General features: G+C 35.3%; 1 protein-coding gene across 1 annotated transcript in view; it reads right to left on the bottom strand.

Moving 5' to 3' along the window:
• Positions 1-21,447, bottom strand: part of LOC145248833 (uncharacterized) — a 112,951-nt gene that overhangs the window by 37,668 nt on the left and 53,836 nt on the right. Inside the window, exon 2 of the mRNA XM_080110529.1 lies at positions 1,086-1,301. Within this exon, the coding sequence (XP_079966655.1) occupies positions 1,086-1,301 (216 nt within the window). The remainder of the gene's footprint in view (positions 1-1,085; positions 1,302-21,447) is intronic.

Below are 21,447 nucleotides of genomic sequence, written 5' to 3' on the forward strand. Positions count from 1 at the left end.
AAAAATCAACTAAAAATCAACTAACAATCAACTAACAATCAACTAAAAATCAACTAAAAATCAACTAACAGGCTACGCTGCTAAAATGGACCTGCTATTTTGCCAACCATTGCACTGATGTCTTCCAAAGAATCCAGGTTAATTATTTGTGGTGCATTTCTGACATGTGTATTCATTCTTTCTTGCGAAGTGTTATCCCCATTTTTATAGTTGTTGTTTCACTACGTTTCAGCCAATTCATTCTCTGGCCTTCTTCAGGTGAATAACTGTGACGAGATAGGAATTCTGAGTTTTGTAAATGCATCCCTCATGTCTCACCACGTTTTGGCCAACTAATCCTCTGAGTAAAATTGAAATGCTCATCTAGAATCATAGAGACTCAACGCCTCTATCCACTGAGCCACGGGCCCCAAAGGGCGATTAAGGTTGGATTTTATAGTTTTATAAATAAAATTTTGTATTTTATCTTGTCTTCGATTGTCGGGTCCGAATGGTATTATTCATTATTTTTATTTCTTTGGAATCCTTTGAAATGAGATTTCATAATTAGTGTATTGGTATTTTTGCAGACGGTTATCCTCATCTTCATAGTTGTTGTTTCACCACTTTTTGGTTAACTCATCTTCTGGTGATTAACCGCGACGAGCCGAGGAAACAGATAAGTAAAAAACAGATAAGTAAAAAGCAAAAAAAAAACAGATAAGTAAAAAACAGATAAGTAAAAAACCCAGATAAATAAAAACAGATAAGTAAAAAGCAGATAAGTAAAAAACAGATAAGTAAAAAATAGATAAGTAAAAAACAGATAAGTAAAAAAACAGATAAGTAAAAAAAAAACACAGATAAGTAAAAACCCAGATAAATAAAAACAGATAAGTAAAAAGCAAATAAGTAAAAAACAGATAAGCAAAAAAAACCCAAAAAACAGATAAGTAAAAAACAGATAAGTAAAAAAAAAAAAAGTAAAATATACGCATAAACAAAAAAAATCAGATAATGAAAAAAAAACCCTCCCCCCCCAAAAAACACAAGAAAATCCAAACCCTAGAAATAATTAAACCATTTTCCTTTCGAGAATGTCTTACCGTTAATACAGCTATATTCCAGCATCATACCACTGTATTGTTCATATTCGCATCTGAGTTCCTTTGAAGTGCACACCGTTTTTCGGTTGCATTCTTTCTTTAATTGATCCAATTCACGAAGATGAGAAAGGTCCTTGAATTGATCAATCCGGATTTTTTCGTCCTCCAAACATTTGATATTTTCATGACACAACCGGACACGATGACAACCAATGTCTGAAAAGGAAAATGCAAGAAACAGAATTGAATAAAACATTTGCTGAAATTAAAGAATCTTTTTACTAAAATCAAAAAAAATTAAATTTATAGGATTAAATACTTAAATAAATAGATTATGAAATTATATAATTCGCCCCTCGCTTCTTCACAAATTATAAATTCATAAATTTATAAAATGCTCCCCTCAGCTCCTCACAAAGCAGAAGAAATTACGTATATAATTATATAATCTATCTATCTATCTATCTATCTATCTATCTATCTATCTATATATATATATATATATATAATTAAAAGTATTACCACATATAATCGCAAATCAGTAGGGTAGTATATATGTAGTTTATATATATATATATATATATATATATATATATATATGCGATTATATGTGGTAATACTTTTAATTACTATTTACCATACTCTTTTAGTCCTTTGTTCTCATTTCATATCTAAATGCCATTAAACTAGTATCTCCTCTTCTGATGAGAAGCATTTAGCTTCCAAACGTCATCCCCTAATTTTTCCCTTACCTTTTCCTTATTGTTCTGGTGATATAATAAAGTTATGTATATAACCTTTATATATATCGAGGATATATATATATATATATATATATATATATATATATATATATATATATATATATATATACTTGCTTTATCCGGAATTTGCAGATACCGGCCATCCTCTCCCCTTACATTTTTTTTCATTTACTGTCTTTTAATAACTCCTGCTGATCTTTTCTTAAGTAATAATCTGTGCATTTCAGTTTGCCTCTTTTTTGCCTTATATTTTTCGCGCCTTTTAACGTCATCTTGTCTGGGTCATTTTGATATTTACTTTTCTATTTTATATTTAATACAATCACCATTCAACCTTTTTTTCTCGTCTTCACTCATTTTTCTTAATTACACTTTGTCTTGGACACCGAGTTTAACGTATATCTTATTTTTCTTTTAATAATATTATTGGAATTCTTTCTTATTTTTCATGGTACCTATTTGTGAATTATTCCACGGATTTTGGCCTTTTGGATTATTTTGGACCATCTTCCAATTACGCGATTTCCTTGGATTTTACTTGTGCGAATGGAAATTTAACTAACTTTCTTGGATTTACATTTTTGTATTTTACCGTCAATGGATACTTTACCTTTCACCAGACTATCCGTTCATGTGAAATCACATTTTTCATCACCATATTCCCTCTGCTTCACTTTTTGTTATCCAGTAAGATCTTTGAATTACTTGCAGTTTCATCAAATACTTTTGTATGCAAAAATCCGATCCCGCATTTTGCCAATCCCTACCCTCTGATGAGAAGGAAAGTATTTCTTTGAAACTCTGTGGATTGAGGACTATCCACTTATTTAGTGTTTCCTTTTCAAATTAAATATTTTTTAAACTCTTTTTCAAAGTGTTTTTAACATGTTTTATTAACTATTTGCTCTCATATATATATATATATATATATATATATATATATATATATATATATATATATATATATATATATATATACAGTGTGACCGAAAAAAAAACCCAGAGAACATTCAATTGCTCTTCTGAGTATTTTACAGCCAAGGGAGAAAGAAAGGCCAAAAGACCCTAGTGTTTTGATGTGATGTTTTGAATATAATAAACTAGTTTCATCTCATTCGGACAAAACACTAAGAAACGGGGCCTAATTAGAGTTGGAGCCCGTTTTTTTTGGGCCACCCTATATATATATACGGCATAATCAGGTTTGACACACCGGTTCCTATCAGCTCACCAAAATGAAGCAACGATGAGCCTGGCCAGTACCAGATGGGTGACCATTTGGAACTTCCAGGTGTTGTATATGCTCTCTGCTTATCTTGGGATTGTTTTCAGTCATCCTGGACTTCTCCTTGCCACAATTTCGATTCAGGAGAAATGTGGTTGGGAGTTGCGCAGCCCTTGCCACAAAATTACATGCGCAGCTGCCCCTACAGGGGGTATCCTTTGTCTTTCGATACTGAATGGAGGCTCACACACACCGACATATATATATATATATATATATATATATATATATATATATATATATATGTAATATAAAGTTGAATGTGTGTGTGTGTGTGTGTGTGTGTGTGTGTGTGTGTGGTCACGAATAGGCTCTATATGACTGACTATTTAAAAAAAAAACGATTACATATAATGATAGAAGATGTATCGAGACACAGGAAAATGGGTATGTTTGATCCGGTGGCTCATTAAAATTGTGGGGCCTGCGTTCGCGCCTGGTCCACAAAGTATGGAAATAAAAAAATTAAAAATTAAAAAAAAACGTTTACAAGTGTTTTTGATATAGGTGTACATAAAAATACTTTGATAAATATGTTTTGACTTAAATAGAGATGGTATAATAAAATTGTGGGGTGTGCGTTCACAAAAAAATAGGCACAAACTTTAATAAATACTTTTTATATGTGTAAGTATACTTTGATAATTATGTTTCAGTTGGAAGAAATATGGTATATTAAATCATTGGGTGTTCGTTCGCACCTGGCCTCCATAGAATAGAAATATGCCACAAAGTTTAACAACGTTTTTAAATATAGATCCACAGAACATTGTGATAAGTGTTTCAGTGTGAACAGGTATGGTATAATAAATTATGAGGTTTATCTATTTTATTTTTGCTTTCATCATATTTTGCTTTGGTTTTGATACCTCCAAATTCAACCCAATTTACAACCCTTCCTTTTCATAACGTATCATACTTTCATAAATCAGAGTCGATTTTCTGTAGGCTGTTATTGAACCCAGTCAATGACGGGTACTTTTGCTTGTATATATATATATATATATATATATATATATATATATATATATATATATATATATATATATATATATATATATATATATATAAAGGGGCTTAGAACAGCAGTCTAAAGAGCAGAGTGTATTTTAATGTGATAGTAAAATCACTAATTTAATTAAAATACAAGAAAAGAACAGTGCTCGTTGTAATAAGCTCGATAGGCAAATATCCTAGAGCTACTTTAATATTTAGCAAGATGATTGATAATTTATAATTCAAATTAAAATTAAAAGTTAAAAATCTGTTTCATAAGAAGGAACACAACAAAGCCAATAATTTGTACGATCGTTTCGGAAACGATGTTTTATTGTGATAGACATTAAGTCATGGACAATAATTTTAACATATAGTTTGTTTTGAAACAAAGTCTCTTCATCAGCAATGGGTGTTTTTTTAATATAAAAGACACCATAAATAAGCGTAGCATTTTTGAAGTAAGGCAGATTTATATGGAAAATATTAAAATACAAAGGAAAATAGTTACTTATTGATGTTGATAAGCAAAGTAATATTATCAACATCAATAAGTAACTATTTTCCTTTGTATTTTAATATTTTCCAGATACATCTGCCTTACTTAAAAATGCTACGTTTATGTTAAAATTATTGTCCATGACTTAATTTCTATCGCAATAAAAACATCGTTTCCGAAACGATCGTAGAATTTATTGGCTTTGTTGTGTTCTTTTTTATCAAACAGATTTCGAATTTTTAATTTTAATTATAATTATAAATTATCAATCACCTTACTATATATATATATATATATATATATATATATATATATATATACATATATATATATATATATATATATATATATATATATATATATATATATATAGTAATTTATAAAATATATATGGCGATTAAGCTACACTGAATATTCGGCGTTTCATCCACTCTAGAACTCCTCAGGCGTATGTAAGTAAATTTAGTAGTTATATATATATATATATATATATATATATATATATATATATATATATATATATGTATATATATATATATAAATAAAAATTACAATTAAATTTACCAAAATGATCCAAGATGGTAAAATTAAAGTATATTATAAATATTAAAGAATTAATATTTATAAAATTATCTCAGCCAGATGTAAAAGCTCGATGAAACGAAATAGGAAATAGAGCTTATAATATCCATTCATGTGTAATCACCTTTTTCTTCACCATATTCCCTCTGCTTCACTTTTTTATTTTCAAGTAAGATCTTTCACTTACTTGTTGTTTCATTAAATATTTCTGCATGCAAAATCCGATCCCGCATTTTGCTAATTCCTACCCTCTGATGAGAAGGAAAGTATTTCTTCGAAACTCCGCGGATTAAGGACTAGCCATTTATCTAGTGTTTCCTTTTCAGATTAAATATGTTTTTTAACTCATTTCAAAGTGTTTTTTTAACATATTTTATTAACTGTTTGCTCATATATATATATATATATATATATATATATATATATATATATATATATATATATATATATATACACATATATATAATGTACTTATATATAATGTATTTATGTATATAAATTAAATAAATATTTTTTATTATTGAATTATAGATAGGAGCTCTTGTATTTTAAAGTTGATAATTTCTTAGATTTCACAGAATCAAGGCTTGATGACTAATGCTTTTACGCAGATGAGTGGTCTCAGCAATGACAACAAGGGCAGGTTTTGCCACACAGAAGTAGAGAGTGTGAGCCACCTGGCATTCAACTGCTGGGAGACGGCTGCTATATAACCCAACACAATGGAGTGTGTAAATATATCTCTTGTGCCATCTGTAAAAAGTTGAATATCGAATGCAGCAGCAAGCCCTGGGAACATATATCATAAGAACAAGTCCATCCACTAAGACTATACAATTCTTACAGCTACGTATTTAGAAAACGAAGCTTTAACACCTGACCTAGTGATATGTAACAAGAAGGAGAAAGAAGCAACCTTGGTAGAAGTTAGTGTCCCCAGTGGTGCTAGGTTAAACAGAACCAAGAGGAAAAAGATAACGAAATACCAATGTCTTATCTACGACATGAAAAGAAATTGGAATCTTAGGAAGAGCTCCACCATTCCAATAATTATAGGAACACCTGGACTCATGAAAAAGAATTTCAGAAACTACTTGGAAAATATACTCGGTGAACCAAGTGTAAGAGACATACAAACGCATGCACATAAAGTGACGGTCAGAATCTTAAAAAAGATCTCTCGGTTGGAATATATGAGATAAAGAGTGAATGTTTGGCTTTCAGTAGGATGCCCCATCCCCAGCTTGAATAAACTGATAAGAAAATCGAAACAAAAAACAAAAAACAAAAAACAAAACAAAACCTTTTTATATTTAAATTTTTTTTATTACACTTTCACCCCAAACTATCAAGGATCTAAGTTTCAGGGGTACTATGTAGGGAGTTTAGCAGCAAGGTATCTGTTTATATTACACTTGAACTTCTGCATGTCAGTACAGTTGGGGAAGCAGGAAACTGGAAGAGAATATCAAAGTCTTGCAGTTCTGGGGAAGAAGCAATTAGAGTAAAAGGCTTTTTTACATCTAGGGATCTCAACTGTGTAGGGGTGGAACTTTGCTGCTTGTCGGGTTTGTTGGGGGTATTTTCGTCGAGAGGGTACGAGGGTTTGTAGTTCGTCAGAGCATCCAGCATTAAAATACTTGTAAATTAGGCAGAGGGATGCAACATTACGTCGATGTGACAGGGGCTGAAGTTTAGATGACAGTTCGGGACCTATTAGGTTACCGACTCTCTTTTGGACACTGTCCAGGAGCGAGAGACTAGTAGCAAATGCACCAGCTCAAATGTGACAGTAACACTACATACATGGACGAATGATGGCTTTGTAGAGGTACAGGATACTTTCAGGCATAAGTAACTTTCTAGCACGATAGAGAGAGCCCACCTTCTTTGCAGCAGCCTTAGCAATAATCTCGATGTATCTATCTATCTATCTATCTATCTATCTATCTATCTATCTATCATCTCTCTCTCTTTCTATATATATATATATATATATATATATATATATATATATATATATATATATATTTATATTTATCTATACATAAATAAGATACATAGATATTTCAACATTTTTTTGCATAGGTGTAATGTGTTGTTCGGCCATTTGTTCCTCTTTTCTAAAATCTGCATAAGTTCCAATGTAAAGATATTCTATAAAAAATAATCATAAGAGATATTTCTCTTGTGTTAGCAAAAAACATAACAAACAAAAAGAAGAAAAGCAAAAAAAAACAAAAACAAAAAAAAAACAAACAAACAAAAAAAAACAACAAAACATCCTGTTAGACACGAGCTTATATTTTACATAAAGGGAGGTAATTCAGTTAGCGCCTAATTAGTCGAAACAGAATAAACTTGCCTTAAGAACTCGAGATATAGTTTCCATATGAGCGATTGACGTCGTTTTTTGTGGATTTTGATTACCGTGTGTGTGTGTGTGTGTGTGTGTGTGTGTGTTCGTTTGTGTGTGTGCACGCGCGTGTGTGCGCGTGCGCGTGTGCGTGTGTGTGCGAAGAAGAGTAATTGAGAAAAGAATCCCCATCTTCTTATTTCTTAAGATGCTTAATTCTTTATTCTTCATCCAGAAAGAATTCCTTTCTTTTTTCGGTCTATCAAACACGTTGTTCCTTTTAAAGACGAATTGTTACATGCAAAAAAGTAATATAGACATTCTCGCATTGTTGAACTACACTCCTCAAACTGCTTCCGGTGGTGAGAATATTTGAGTGCCTAGCAAACCGGAAACGTTCTTGTACCTTAGGCTTACATTAGGGTTAGGCGACTGAGATGATGTACGGACGGCTCTGATTGGTTTAGTACAATCACCTGTGAGGAGAGAAGGACATGTTATTTAGCTTCACCCCCCCCCCCGACGGTAGGATGTGACAGAAGGGTTCGGAAAGTGGGATTGAAGAGCGAGCACCCTCAAGGAGGAGCACTCTGGCTTGAATAAAAACGGCCTAGGCAGCCCCCTTGGAATTCTCCGGTAGGGGCGCCTCAGGCGACAAGCAATAAACTAACCCTTTCTAAAAGAGAGAAGGCAAAGCCTGGAAGGATGGAGAAGGAGACATGGTAGTGGGGGTCTACGTTGGAAGTTGAAGATCTGGGTTTAATCGTGTATTTTTTCTTGAAACTATTCATGATGAAGTTTTGGGATTTGTGGATTAGGCCAACAGACTTGCTTAGAGCAGGACAGAGAGGGAAAGTAAGAGAGAAAAAGAAACGATGAACTTTTTTTGTAGCACATGATAAGGTAAAGCCGTAATTGATATGGAATCGAGAGGCCCCACCAGAAGCTGTTGCATGGTCTAGAATCCATTCACCAAATGGCAATACAGCAGCCCCAGTACTTTGCACCTGCTAATAGAACAACCTCCTTAGTGGTTAATCCAAGGTTTGGGTCCCTGACTATCAGGCGGATAACGTCAGCCCAGATAAAACGTTTACCTCCAGCCCCCTTACTAGTGAAATGGCTACAAGGATAGACATAGAAACAGAAAATTTCCGACATCTCTGGCGACTGTTCGCGCAAAATACTGCCAACCTAGAATGCAGCTTTTTCTTCTCCATTTGTCAGAAAAATCACTCATTAAAAAATGAGGACTGAGGGACAAATAAAAAGAAGTGAGAGTAACGGGAGCTGCCGATAACGCATCCACAATGCATTCCCTAATCTTCATTAAAATAAATAAATAAAAACTAAAAAATTTTAAGTATTGTACTTAATAAAAGGAAGTACAGAAATAGATTCCCCACTAAAAAAATTCTCACGTATGTGAAGATTTCAATGTTCACAATGTGGAATGGTTAACTCACTCAAACAAGACCGATGATGAAAGGAGGTTCTGTCACGATTTCTCCATTGCTTATGACCTCACTCAGATTGTTCACAAACCTCCTAGAACTGAACATGACTAGCAACATACCTCAGTAAGCAGGGAAAAGGACATTTCAGAAATGGGCGAGACTGTTCAGTTTGGGCAATCGACGGCTGGAGGACATGTTTGATAGAGGAGGCAATCAGTGTTTCGTTATTATTCATTCTTGTTAATCATTGATGTAAACTAACTTCAATGAATTTTTCGTCATATTACGTACTACTGAATCACGAAATGATTCCTACAAACGCTAAAAAACAAGTATCTCTAATTGCTACACTCTTTCTTCCTCCGCTTTGTTAAAATGCGCTTTCATCTTCACCCAACCCACCCCCAGCAAAGCAAGTAGGTTTTCGCGGGAAAGTGTTAACTCCAAAATTTTCAACCAATTAAAATCGTTCAAACCTAAAAAGTAACACATATATGTGAAATTAATAAGCCAATGCGAACTTAGAAGAACTGGTCGTCAAAATAAATTCTCATGTTGACTGCACTTTGAACGTAACAGCAATGCATAGCTAGAGGAGATAGACAGTTTAAGGGAAATCCTCCACCAAAACATATAGAGAGTCTAACATCAGCTCCAATATATCTGGGCCGGACACTAAAGTACACTACCCGATAACTCACCACAGTTCGTATACCATACATGTAGAGGCCGTCGAAAAAGCTTCAAAGAATATATAATCCATATGACATTAGGACAGTAATCAGGAGTAATTCGACTCTCCGGAAACAGCTTGTGCGAGTTTAGCCCCCTACAGAAAAAAATCATGACTAAGAACCGTGTATATGAGATTTTATGTAAATCTCGAAAATTATGTTACTAAAAGTACGATAAGAAGTATAGAAATGAGACAACAAAATAGAGTTTCATTCTATGTTAATATGCAACTTTATTTGTCATTTTCGTTAGTAGTGTTAATAGAAGAACGGGGACGGGTTAGTAGGTTGAAGTGTTCTTGTGATAGATAGAATTAATATATTGCCGGCTTGTTGAGGGGAGAACAGTTCAAACGTGTTTATAGCTAGTAGCCGTCGGTACGGAGGAAGCCGATTAAAGGAGAACGAAAGGGCAAAGTCTTCAGTGTGTTCACGTGCTGTCGTGTGTGTGTGTCTCTCTCTCTGTGTATGTATATATGTATGTGCGCGTGTGTGTGTGTCGGTGTATGTTCTTTAACGTGATAAAGAATGTTCGTTTGGGTACCGAACGTGGAAACAAATGGGAGTTTGAAAAGAGCCATTGTTAGCTTGTAGTACTCAGGCTAATGTCTGCTCCCAGCTGAAGCCAGTGTGTGAAAGAGAGAGAGAGAGAGAGAGAGAGAGAGAGAGAGAGAGAGCGATAAAGAGAGCGGGGGTTGTGATTTCGCCTTTTATATACTCGGTCACGTGATTAAGAGCTGGCTTGTGATTGGACAAGCCAGGAGGAAATGGATTTCAAATCTCGAATCGTGAGAATTAGCTTCTGCCTGTGATTGTAGCGAGTGTCGGCTGCTACAGAAGAACACCGAAAATGGTAATACGCGGAGAGATTGAAAAAGTAGGTATGGCTTACTATATATGGCGGGAAAAGGGGAACAATCAACCCTTATGGGACGAAGCAAAGATTATAGACAGAGAAAAACGGCGGAGAGTAAGATAACTCAAAGAAGAAGCATAGATGATGAGTGACGATTAATTATCAAATAAACCTAGTATATGGGAACCGTTAATTATTAATAATAGATAATATATGTGGTAATGAGTAAGTGATGATGATGATAATGATGACGATGACGATGCTAATAATGTGTGTGTATGTATGTGTGTATGTGTGTGTGTGTGTGTGTGCGTGCGTGTGAGTGTTATTAAAAAGCACGGATTTATTTTTTGTATTATTATTTTCTTTTTTACCTTTTCCAACCTCTGAATTTTTCTTTTAATATTTTAATCCAACTTGTATAAGTTGGATTAAAATATATTTGTTTTTGCGCCATCCTCAGTCATATTATGTCATTTAGGTTCTTAAAATAAAAATGCAATTTTTTTTTTTTACATAGGCATCACCACATTATCAAGGCTCAGAGGCCACTCAAGGATAAGGGTTAAAGAGTGTACAGTAGAAATTGGACAATATAGTAATCATTAGTAATGAAAATTTGGTAAATTTGATAACTTATATGGAACGGCTCATCAAGAACTTATTTACTTTAGACTTGAACACAACCATATTGTAGTCAGCCGGAAAGCAGGAAAACGGAAGACAATTCCACAGGCATGCAGTTCTAAGAAAGAAGCTTTGTTGATGGAATCTACGTTTAGGTTTAGGCACAGATAAAGAGTGGGGGGACTTATTGATAGTGTTTACAGCTAGACGAGTGTTTCTTGTGAAAGTTTGGCGAGGGGGACCATAGATTGAAGCTCAGTCGAACACTTTTCATGAAAATAACGATACATCAGAGACAAACTCGCAACATCTCTTCTGTGAGATAGAGGTTGCAAGGAGGAGAAAAGGACATCTCCTACGAGGCTACGAAGTCTATTTTGAACTCTATCAAGGCAGGACAAGTCCTTTCTAGCAGCTTTATGTTTATTTTTAAATTACGCTTGGTACTTCACGTGTTCAAATTTTTATATTTTGTTATGGTCACGTGTTGGGGTGGTTAATTAAATATGTGGACAATTTTTAACAGAGGGAGGTTAATATTAATATTTATATTAAATTACATTTACATTTTTTTTATATACATATTATTTAGAATTTACGAACCTAAACCTTTTAAAATGTTCCGACTGCATTCATAAGTTATATTATTTATCTGCAGTTGTTTTGCTTTTATGTATAAAGCTTCCAGTATTTATTGAATTAGTTTGGAATTATTTTTGTAGATGAGTAAATTGTATAATTTTTTATTTAATTATTTGGACTATTATCCCCATCTTCTAGTTGTTGTTATGCATCTCCAAAATAATTCTAAACTATTTCAATAATATAACAATCGATACGGACCCGACAATTGGGAAAACAATTAGATTTATAAGACCAAAAACCAAGATTGCTCTTTTGGGGCCCGTGGTGCAGTGGATAGAGATGCGGAATACCTACGATTTCAGCTGAGCACTGTTCTAGAGTTAGCGGTTTCGATCCCACCCAAAGCCGGTCAGGGGATTAGTTGACCAAACCTTAGTGAAATGACAACAGCTATTGAAGGCAGCAATTTGCCCCCCCCACCGAGCAAATTAGGCACAAGGCCAATTTTTAATGTGAGGAGTGAAGGGAGGGGGAAAGGAACAAGGGGATCAGCTCCCGAGAGGTGGGAAATGGAAGATGGTTAAAGGTCAGGTATGTGGGGTTTCCCACACATCTGGTCTTTGCTTGCAGTATCTGTCGGAACAGATACTAGACTTTGATCTTGTCGCCCGGGACTGTTGCTGTGGGATTTATTTGCTTCCCCACTGAGCAAATTAGGCACAAGGCCGTTTTTTAATGTGGAGATAGGGGGAGGGGGAGGGAAAGGGGGGACCAGCTCCCGAGAGGTGAGAAATGGAAGCTGGATTAGTAACAGTGACCAAGGCCAGATATGTGGGGTTACCCCCACATATGGTCTTTGCTAGTCATAGCTTGCAGCATCTGTCGGAACAGATGGTATTTATTTGCTCCACCACCGAGCAAATTAGGCACAAGGCCGATTTTTAAAGTGAGGAGTGAAGGGGAAATGGGGACCAACTCCCCGGGGAGTAGGGGAGCTGGATAGTGACAATTGGTATGAAGGGTTGCCCCTACATTGACCAAGGTCTTATATGTGGAGTTGCCCCCACATATGGTCTTTGCTTGCAGTTTCTGTCGGAACAGATGGTATTTATTTGCTCCCCCACCGAGCAAATTAGGCACAAGGCCAATTTTTAATGTGAGGAGTGAAGGGGAGGGGGAAGGGAAAAGGGGGACCAGCTCCCGAGAGGTGGGAAATGGGAGCTGGTTAAAGGTCAGGCATGTGGGGTTGCCCCCACATCTGGTCTTTGCTAGTCATAGCTAGTCCTAGCTTGCAGTATCTGCCGGAACAGATGGTATTTATTTGCTCCCCCACTAAGCAAATTAGGCACAAGGCCGTTTTTAATGTGAGGTAAAAACCAGCTCCCCTAAAAGTAGGCAAAAAGGGGGCACTCTGGTTACCAAAAATAATAATTGTCCAAGTATAGAGGGTTTCCCCTCCATTGACTGGTACAAATTATCTTAAGTGCAGCATCTGCCGGAACAGATGGTATTTATTTGCTCCCCCACCGAGCAAATTAGGCACAAGGCCAATTTTTAATGTGAGGAGTGAAGGGAGGGGGAAGGGAAAGAGGGGACCAGCTCCCGAGAGGTGGGAAATGGGAGCTGGTTAAAGGTCAGGCATGTGGGGTTGCGCCCACATCTGGTCTTTGCTAGTCATAGCTAGTCATAGCTTGCAGCATCTGCCGGAACAGATACTACACTTTGATCTTGTCGCCCGGGACTCGGAGGGCGGCGGGCCTGTTGCTGTGGATGTAGTTGGAGGATTCAACATTCCTCTCCCATCGCGGTTAATCACCTGACGAAGGCCAGAGGAATAATCGGCCGAAATGTCGTGGAAACAACAACTAGAAGATAAGGATAATAGTCCAAATAATTAAAATTAAAAACTTCCAGTATTTGTTTGTATTTTACGCCCGGGCAAAGCCGGACCCCCCCCCCCCGATAGTAAATTGTATAGAAAGGATTTTATTTTATTTTAAACTAATACTTATTAAATATTTTATGTTAACTGATGATTAGATTTGCGATAAGTTTATTTAAGTTGTGGGTGCGAAACTAAATCACTATCTACGTTAAATCTATTTCGCATCTAAGGGCAGCCATTTTTGTTTTATGAGAGAAGCTATCTTATCGTTTATTAGTTGTATAAACTTAAATAGTTGAGCATTTTCTTATTGGATTAAAGAAATTAACACTTAAAAACTTGAATATACTCATATAAATATTTGTCTATTACAAGCTAGTTAGGGTTCATTCGTATAAGAAGACTTAATGAAAACTAGTTATGTATGTAAAAAGTTCATGAAACGGAAAAAAGAAATGAAACAAGTAAATTACAATTTTAAAACCCAGATGAAAGGATATGCAGTGGTTAGATATTTCCAAAATTTGATCATAAAAGTCAACGTTTATATAAGAAGTTGTCGGATTTACAATGTTCACAATTAGATCCAAATTAAATATCCAAAATGGGTCTAATCAAAATCTGTAGAAAAATCCAGTTTGCAAGCGGTCGAGAAAGACAGATTATTTCGAAGCGTAAACGTTTTTATTTTCTTTAGAAATAGAGCGACTGGTCCATCACCAGCTAAAGATTTGTATTTTTTTTTTCATATATAACTAGTTTTCCTATAATGTAGTTTAAATTCATGTCAATACCAGCAAATTCATAGCTTCACTATAATAATCATTTGCTTTCAACTGATGAAAAGCACGCATTATTTGAAACTCCGTGGATTAAGAAAATCTTAATATTTTTTTGGAGTATCCTGTCGAACAATAAATATCTTATAAATTATAATTTACAGCCTTACATTATATATATATATATATATATATATATATATATATATATATATATATATATATATATATATATTATATATATGTGTGTGTGTGTGTGTGTGTGTGTGTGTGTGTGTGTGTGTGTGTGTGTGTGTGTGTGTGTGTGTGTGTGTGTGGACCAGAGTATGTAGGAAAAGTCGACGTTATCCTGAAGTAAAGATCTCAAGTGACGGGTGAGGCGTTTCGTGATTTGCCTCTCAACGGTGGCGTCCAATGGCGGTATATGTTCTCTTTCTTTAGAAGTGTTTCGTATCTGCGTGCAGACAAAACGGAAAACTTAAAAAAAAAAGAAAAGAAAAAGAATACAAACTATGCGCGCTCATCTCGAGTGAATTCGATTATGTTTCGCTCGGTTTTATGACTTCATTTGAGCGTGTCATCTACGGGCGATAACGGTAGCGAATATCACCCCGGCTGCAAATTTTCTATTCATGTGATAAGCTGTTATTTTTAAATTATCTTTTATTCGAACCGACCGGAAAATACCGGGCGTTTTTCTCGAAGGATAGTAGAAATGATTATCATAATGACGCTTTCGTGCGTGCGTGCGTGCGTGCGTGTGTGTGTGTGTGTGTGTGTGTGTGTGTGTGTTTATAACAAAATATCTATTTATAGCGTGATACATATAAATCGTTAAATAACCACAAGTTATTATATTTATACCACTTTCCGAGGCTTTGATCATCCTACGAAAGCAGGAGCATATAGTTCATATGGATGTACATGTTATTCGCTATAAAATGTAAATGAAATTCAGAGTAAATAATGGAGCTATTGCTTGTGTTTTAATTGTTTCCTGTATCCCAGTCACAAACAAAAAAGATCAACATCACAGTGACTGCTATTGTTATCATTGCAAAATGTCATTATTAAATGAGCCAACTACGTGTCAACAAGACAAACAAGCGTTTCTCTCGAGGAAGAAAATGAAGGGCAATCGATGAGGAGTGAAGATATTCTATTAAAGTCAAATGTTGTACTCTTAATTCAGTTATTTCAGCCATCCACCCAGCGCGACTGCAACCAAGATTTTTTTTTTATTTTTTTTTTTTACATAGGCATCACCACATTATCAAGGCCCAGAGGCCACTCAAGGATAAGGGTTAAAGAGTGTACAGTAGCAATTGAACAATATAGTAATCATTAGTAATGAAAATTTGGTAAATTTGATAACTTATATGGAACGGCTCATCAAGAACTTATTTACTTTAGACTTGAACACAACCATATTGTAGTCAGCCGGAAAGCAGGAAAACGGAAGACAATTCCACAGGCGTGCAGTTCTAAGAAAGAAGCTTTGTTCATGGAATCTACGTTTAGGTTTAGGCACAGATAAAGAGTGGGGGAAATTATTGATAGTGTTTACAGCTAGACGAGTGTTTCTTGTGAAAGTTTGGCGAGGGGGGACCATAGATTGAAGCTCAGTCGAACACTTTCCATGAAAATAACGATACATCAGAAACAAACTCGCAACATCTCTTCTGTGAGATAGAGGTTGCAAGGAGGAGAAAAGGACATCTCCTACGAGGCTACGAAGTCTATTTTGAACTCTATCAAGGCAGGACAAGTCCTTTCTAGCAGCTCCTGCCCAGATGTGGCAACAGTATTCCATCTTTGGACGTACCTGGCTCTTATATAGATAGAGAATAGCATCAGCAGTGAGATATTTACCGGATCGATAGAAAGATCCCACCATTTTTCCAGCGGCCTTGGCAACAGATTTGATGTACGTGTTCCATTTAAGATCAGGAGTAATGGTCAAGCCCAGAAGCTTGTCAAAACTTGAGGCCTCCTGAAGACGAGTGCCATTCATTTCAATTGATGCCAAATGTGGATTAGAATGTTGATGATGTAAAGAGAGAAGCTTGGTTTTAGATGCATTAAAAGTAACCAGCCACTCCTTTCCCCATTGTACTACGTGCTCAAGATCAGAGGAGAGAGAATTGGAGAGAACTTGGTCGTTTACTGTCTTAGATGTGCAACCATAAATGGTAGTGTCGTCAGCATAAATTGAACTCACTACACGAGTTTGTAGTACAATTCAAATCTTGTCGGTAGCTGAATACCTGATTCCTCGCCAGGGCTATCAAGGGTATTTTTTTATCATGACTTCATCTCTAGATGGGATGCCTACCACGGTTTAAGAGAGTCCTATCTACCCTCGAGAGAAAGAATAGACCGCGCCAGTTTCTCAACCTGGTATTTTACCTCGCGGTACATACAGCGCCTCGCCTTCCCAAATGGTCACCCATTTGGTACTGGCCAGGCTGAACGTTGCTTAACTTCGGTGATCTAGCGAGAGCTTGTGTGTCAACGTGAGTGTGTCGTATTAAAATGAAGAAACATCTTTGCTATTGCTACATCAATACTCCGAGAGACTTCACTTTCCGTTGAGTAATTACTTACGTGTCAAATAAACGGACAGCCATTTCTGGCCATAGTACAACGCTAGCCATTCCCAGTTGAGCGGAAGAATTGGACCTACACAACGTTAAAACTATTAAATAATAGACGAACATTAAAATCCCTCTTCATCCAAACCTCGTTATTCCTTACAATACAACACCCCAGTTGCCAACATCCCCAGTGAAAAAAAATAGTGTTGTAGAAATGCGTTATCACCATCACATCCAGCACATTGTTCAATTTTAATAAACCAATGTTAAGCCAATTATAATCTTGGAAATATTTGGCTTTAACTGTAGAGGGCGTTATTGACACGAAATTTGTAATGTCAACTCCACATGTTTCAAATGAGACTCGCTGATTGTTGCGACTTAGAAAAACGTGTCTTTAAAATCCTAACGGCGTCAACCGCTTCTTGGATTATGGCCAAAGGGCCAAACGATTTGTTGTGTATATTTCTCAGAATGGCGTGTAATAATAATGTTTGTTTCTGTTTCTTCGCTATATGTAGTGTAATTTGGTCATAGTATGTAATTAATAAATATGTAGTTGAGTTGGTGAATGAAAACAAAAATGAATAAAACATGAATGGATCACCAGTTAGCAAGCATTAACAACAACGGGGTTTGGGAAATTAGATGATAAAACACAAATTAACGAACAAAATATATTTGTATAACAACAATTGTGCAGAAATGTAAAATATATTTTGAAAAAAGCAAACATTTTGTAGAAGTTTTAAAGTTCTTGAATAGGAGATAGACAAAGTTCGTTTCAATGTTTTGTATGCGATATATATATCTATAATATAAAGCCGAATGTCTGTGCGTACGCACGCGCGTGTATGTGTGTGTCTGGGCACGAATAGGCTCCTATATGGTTGACTATTTGAAAAAACTGATTACATATAATGATAGAAGATGTATCGAGACACAGGAATAGGTATGTTTGATCAGGCAGAACGATTCGTCATTAAAATTGTAGGGTCTGCATTCGCGCCTGGTCCACAAAGCATGGAAATAAAAAATTAAAAAAAAAAAAACAAAAAAAAAACGTTTATAGGTGTTTTTGGTATAGATGTACATAATAATACTTTGATAAGTATGTTTTAACCTAAACAGGGATGGTATAATAAAATTGTGGGGTCTGCGTTCGCGCCTGGCTTCCATCGAATGGAAATAGGCACAAACTTTAATAAAGACTTTTCATATCTATCTGCGTAAGGATACTTTGATAATTATGTTTCAGTTTGAAGAAATATGGTATAATAAAATTATGGGATGTTCGTTTGCACCTGACCTCCATAGAATGGAAATATGTCACAAAGTTTAACAAGGATTTTTAATATAGATCCACAGAATATTGTGCTAAGTGTTTCAGTGTGAACAGGTATGGTATAATAAATTATGAGGTTTATCTATTTTATTTCTACTTTCATCATATTTTGCTTGGTTTTGAAACCCCCAAATTCAACCCAAATTTACAACTCTTCCTTTTCATAACCTATCATACTTTCATAAATCATTTTCTGTAGGCTGTTTTTGAACCCAGTCAACGACGGGTACTTTTGCTAGTATATATATATATATATATATATAAATATATATATATATATATATATATATATATATATATATATGTATATATATATATATATATATATATATATATATATATATATATATATATATATATAAAGGTATTTAATAATTATTATAGTAAATAATAATGTCAGCTCCTTAAAGAGACTTGTTTGTTATCGTTGAACATTTTCAGTTGAATTAAAAAGTCGGCCAATTTAGCTCATACGCGCAGATCGTCATATAATGATTAGATTACTCTCTGACTGACGTTAAAAGCATTTAATAAGAATAAATGTTTAATTTCAACTGTATCTCTCACGGTTTTCCGGTAGCTAGCCTAGTGGTTCGTGTCCTTCCTAATGAAGCCAGACATGACTTCTGTTGCCGGGGTTCAAATTTCTCAATTGGCGTTGATCCTGACGCCCTGCACTGATGATTCCCGAAAGGATGAAACACTAGTTTCTGTAGGTATTTAATAATTATTATAGTAAATAATAATAATAATAATAATAATAATAATAATAATAATAATAATAATAATACATATATATATATATATATATATAGAGAGAGAGAGAGAGAGAGAGAGAGAGAAAGAGAGGTAGAGAGAGAGAGAGAGAGAGAGAGAGAGAGAGAGAGAGAGAGGGGGCTATGTTACGTGTGGCATATGTTCATTTGGAGAGGAGTCGAGGTGCGTCGTGCCCCGTAGCAGTTGTCCTTCGGAAGAACTCTGAATTTCTGTTCATGAAGGCCCTGTGTCAAACTCGAAACCCAACAATCCTGTGTGAAATTCTACAAACATATACTTATTTACTGATGCATGCACACGTACGTACGCATATTATCTTTCTTTATGTTTTGTTTTTGTAATTAAGATCTAACCCTGTGTGAAATTCTACAAGCCTATTAAGGCTTGTAGAATTTCACACGCGATTTTAAGGTTTGTTGTGTGAAACGATTCTTATTGGTTGAAAAAATATTTTCCAATTCACACGTTTCTGTGAAAATCTCTTGTTTTTGTGAGTGACGAAGATAGCGAATCCCAAGAAAGAAAAAAGGTTAGCAATTAAAGTAATTTGCTTTTTAGTATTCGTCCGAATCTCATCTCGATGTAAAAATCAGACGCTAGCAGACAAGAAAGAAGTGAGTAAAGTGAACGAACAAAGAAAAAAGGGGTTTGGCTTATTATGCTTATTCGTCTCGTACATCGATTTCTAATCTACTACACTATGGCATAATCACGTTAGATCACCGAAGTTTAGCGACGTTTAACTTGGTCAGTACTAAAATGGTTGACTATTTAGAAATACCATATGAGTGATAAACATTTGTTGATCAATCCCGGGCAACGTCGCGTCTTCCTGCTAGTATTTGATAAAATGATAAAATATTTCGAATCTCCAGAATATAGCTAAACACTGCAAACAAGCTTCAACTCAATGATTAACATTTAACAGAGGTTTTTCTTTTTTTGGTAATGCGTTTGAAGGCTATAGCAATGCAGTATTGTAGAAGAACATCGTTTAATACGAGACACGGTAAACATAATAATGACAACATTGAAAGACTTCAATAATTTTCATTTATAAAATATCTCTTTATCAACCTAACGTGTCGAATCAGAATGGTATCGTGATGTTAAGTTTTCTTAATTTTCGAGGTATATCTCATCTTCAGAAAGAAGAAAAGAAAATATGTACAACCACTTGGTGGAGATGTGTGATTACCTTCAACTGCTGGATGACCGAGTTTACTCAGAGCCACTATGTGGGTTTCGGGCGAAATGGTAAATGACCAATATGGTTTTCTCCACCAGGCAACTGCAAGAGAAGTGCCGTGAATAGAGAAATTCCTTGTGTCTCAACCTGACCAAGGAGGTTGATTTGGTCAGTCAGACAGGTCTTTTCACCCTCCTGCTCAGGTTTGGATGTCTCCTCCTAGCTTCTGAAGATGATAATGTCATTTCACGATGGCATGATGGCCACCATCCAGTATGATGGATCATCCTCGAACTCCTCCCTAAGAATGGCATGATGCAAGGATGTGTTTTGGTGCCTACGCGCTTTGCCATTTTCTTCTTCTTTTACTTGCTGCACTACAAATTCCAAGAGTCATATATATATATATATATATATATATATATATATATATATATATATATATATTTCTCTGCTAATATGTAAAGTTACTTCATCTGTTTGTGTGTGTGTCTGTGTGTGTTTGTGTGTGTCTGTGTCTGTGTGTGAGTTCAAACAAATTCTTTGAAATTTATACAAATGTACATAAGGTTTTGTATCGAAATGCATCGGATAAGCATCGAAAATCGATAATTGAAAAAATTTGATTAAATAAGGAACCGTCTGATTTGGATCAAAGTTAACACCTTTATACAACTTAACAACCCGGACGCATTTGAAAAGTTTTATCACCGCGCAAGCAGAAAGACCTAGTATATAAAATCAATAGTACGTTCTTTAATAAGACGGAATATCAGCGCAAAGTTTGTCCCAAGGATGCTCAGACAATATCAGAAAGAAAGACGTTGTCATGACAACAGGGAGATGAACTTATCAATTCAGATCCCACAATTTCTTATGCCCTGATAATGTGTGATGAAAGCTGGATCTATTGCTATGACCCAGAGACCAAGAGATAGAGTTCCCAGTGGAAGCATGCTGACTCTCCCAGACCCGAGAAGGCCAGACAGAATAAATCCACCCAGAAACTTATGATGATCCTTTTTTGACAGCACAGGCATGATCTACAT

This window comes from Euprymna scolopes, chromosome 27 (assembly GCF_053919585.1).
Source record: "Euprymna scolopes isolate OS-2025 chromosome 27, ASM5391958v1, whole genome shotgun sequence".
NCBI classification, from domain to species: Eukaryota; Metazoa; Mollusca; class Cephalopoda; order Sepiida; family Sepiolidae; genus Euprymna; species Euprymna scolopes.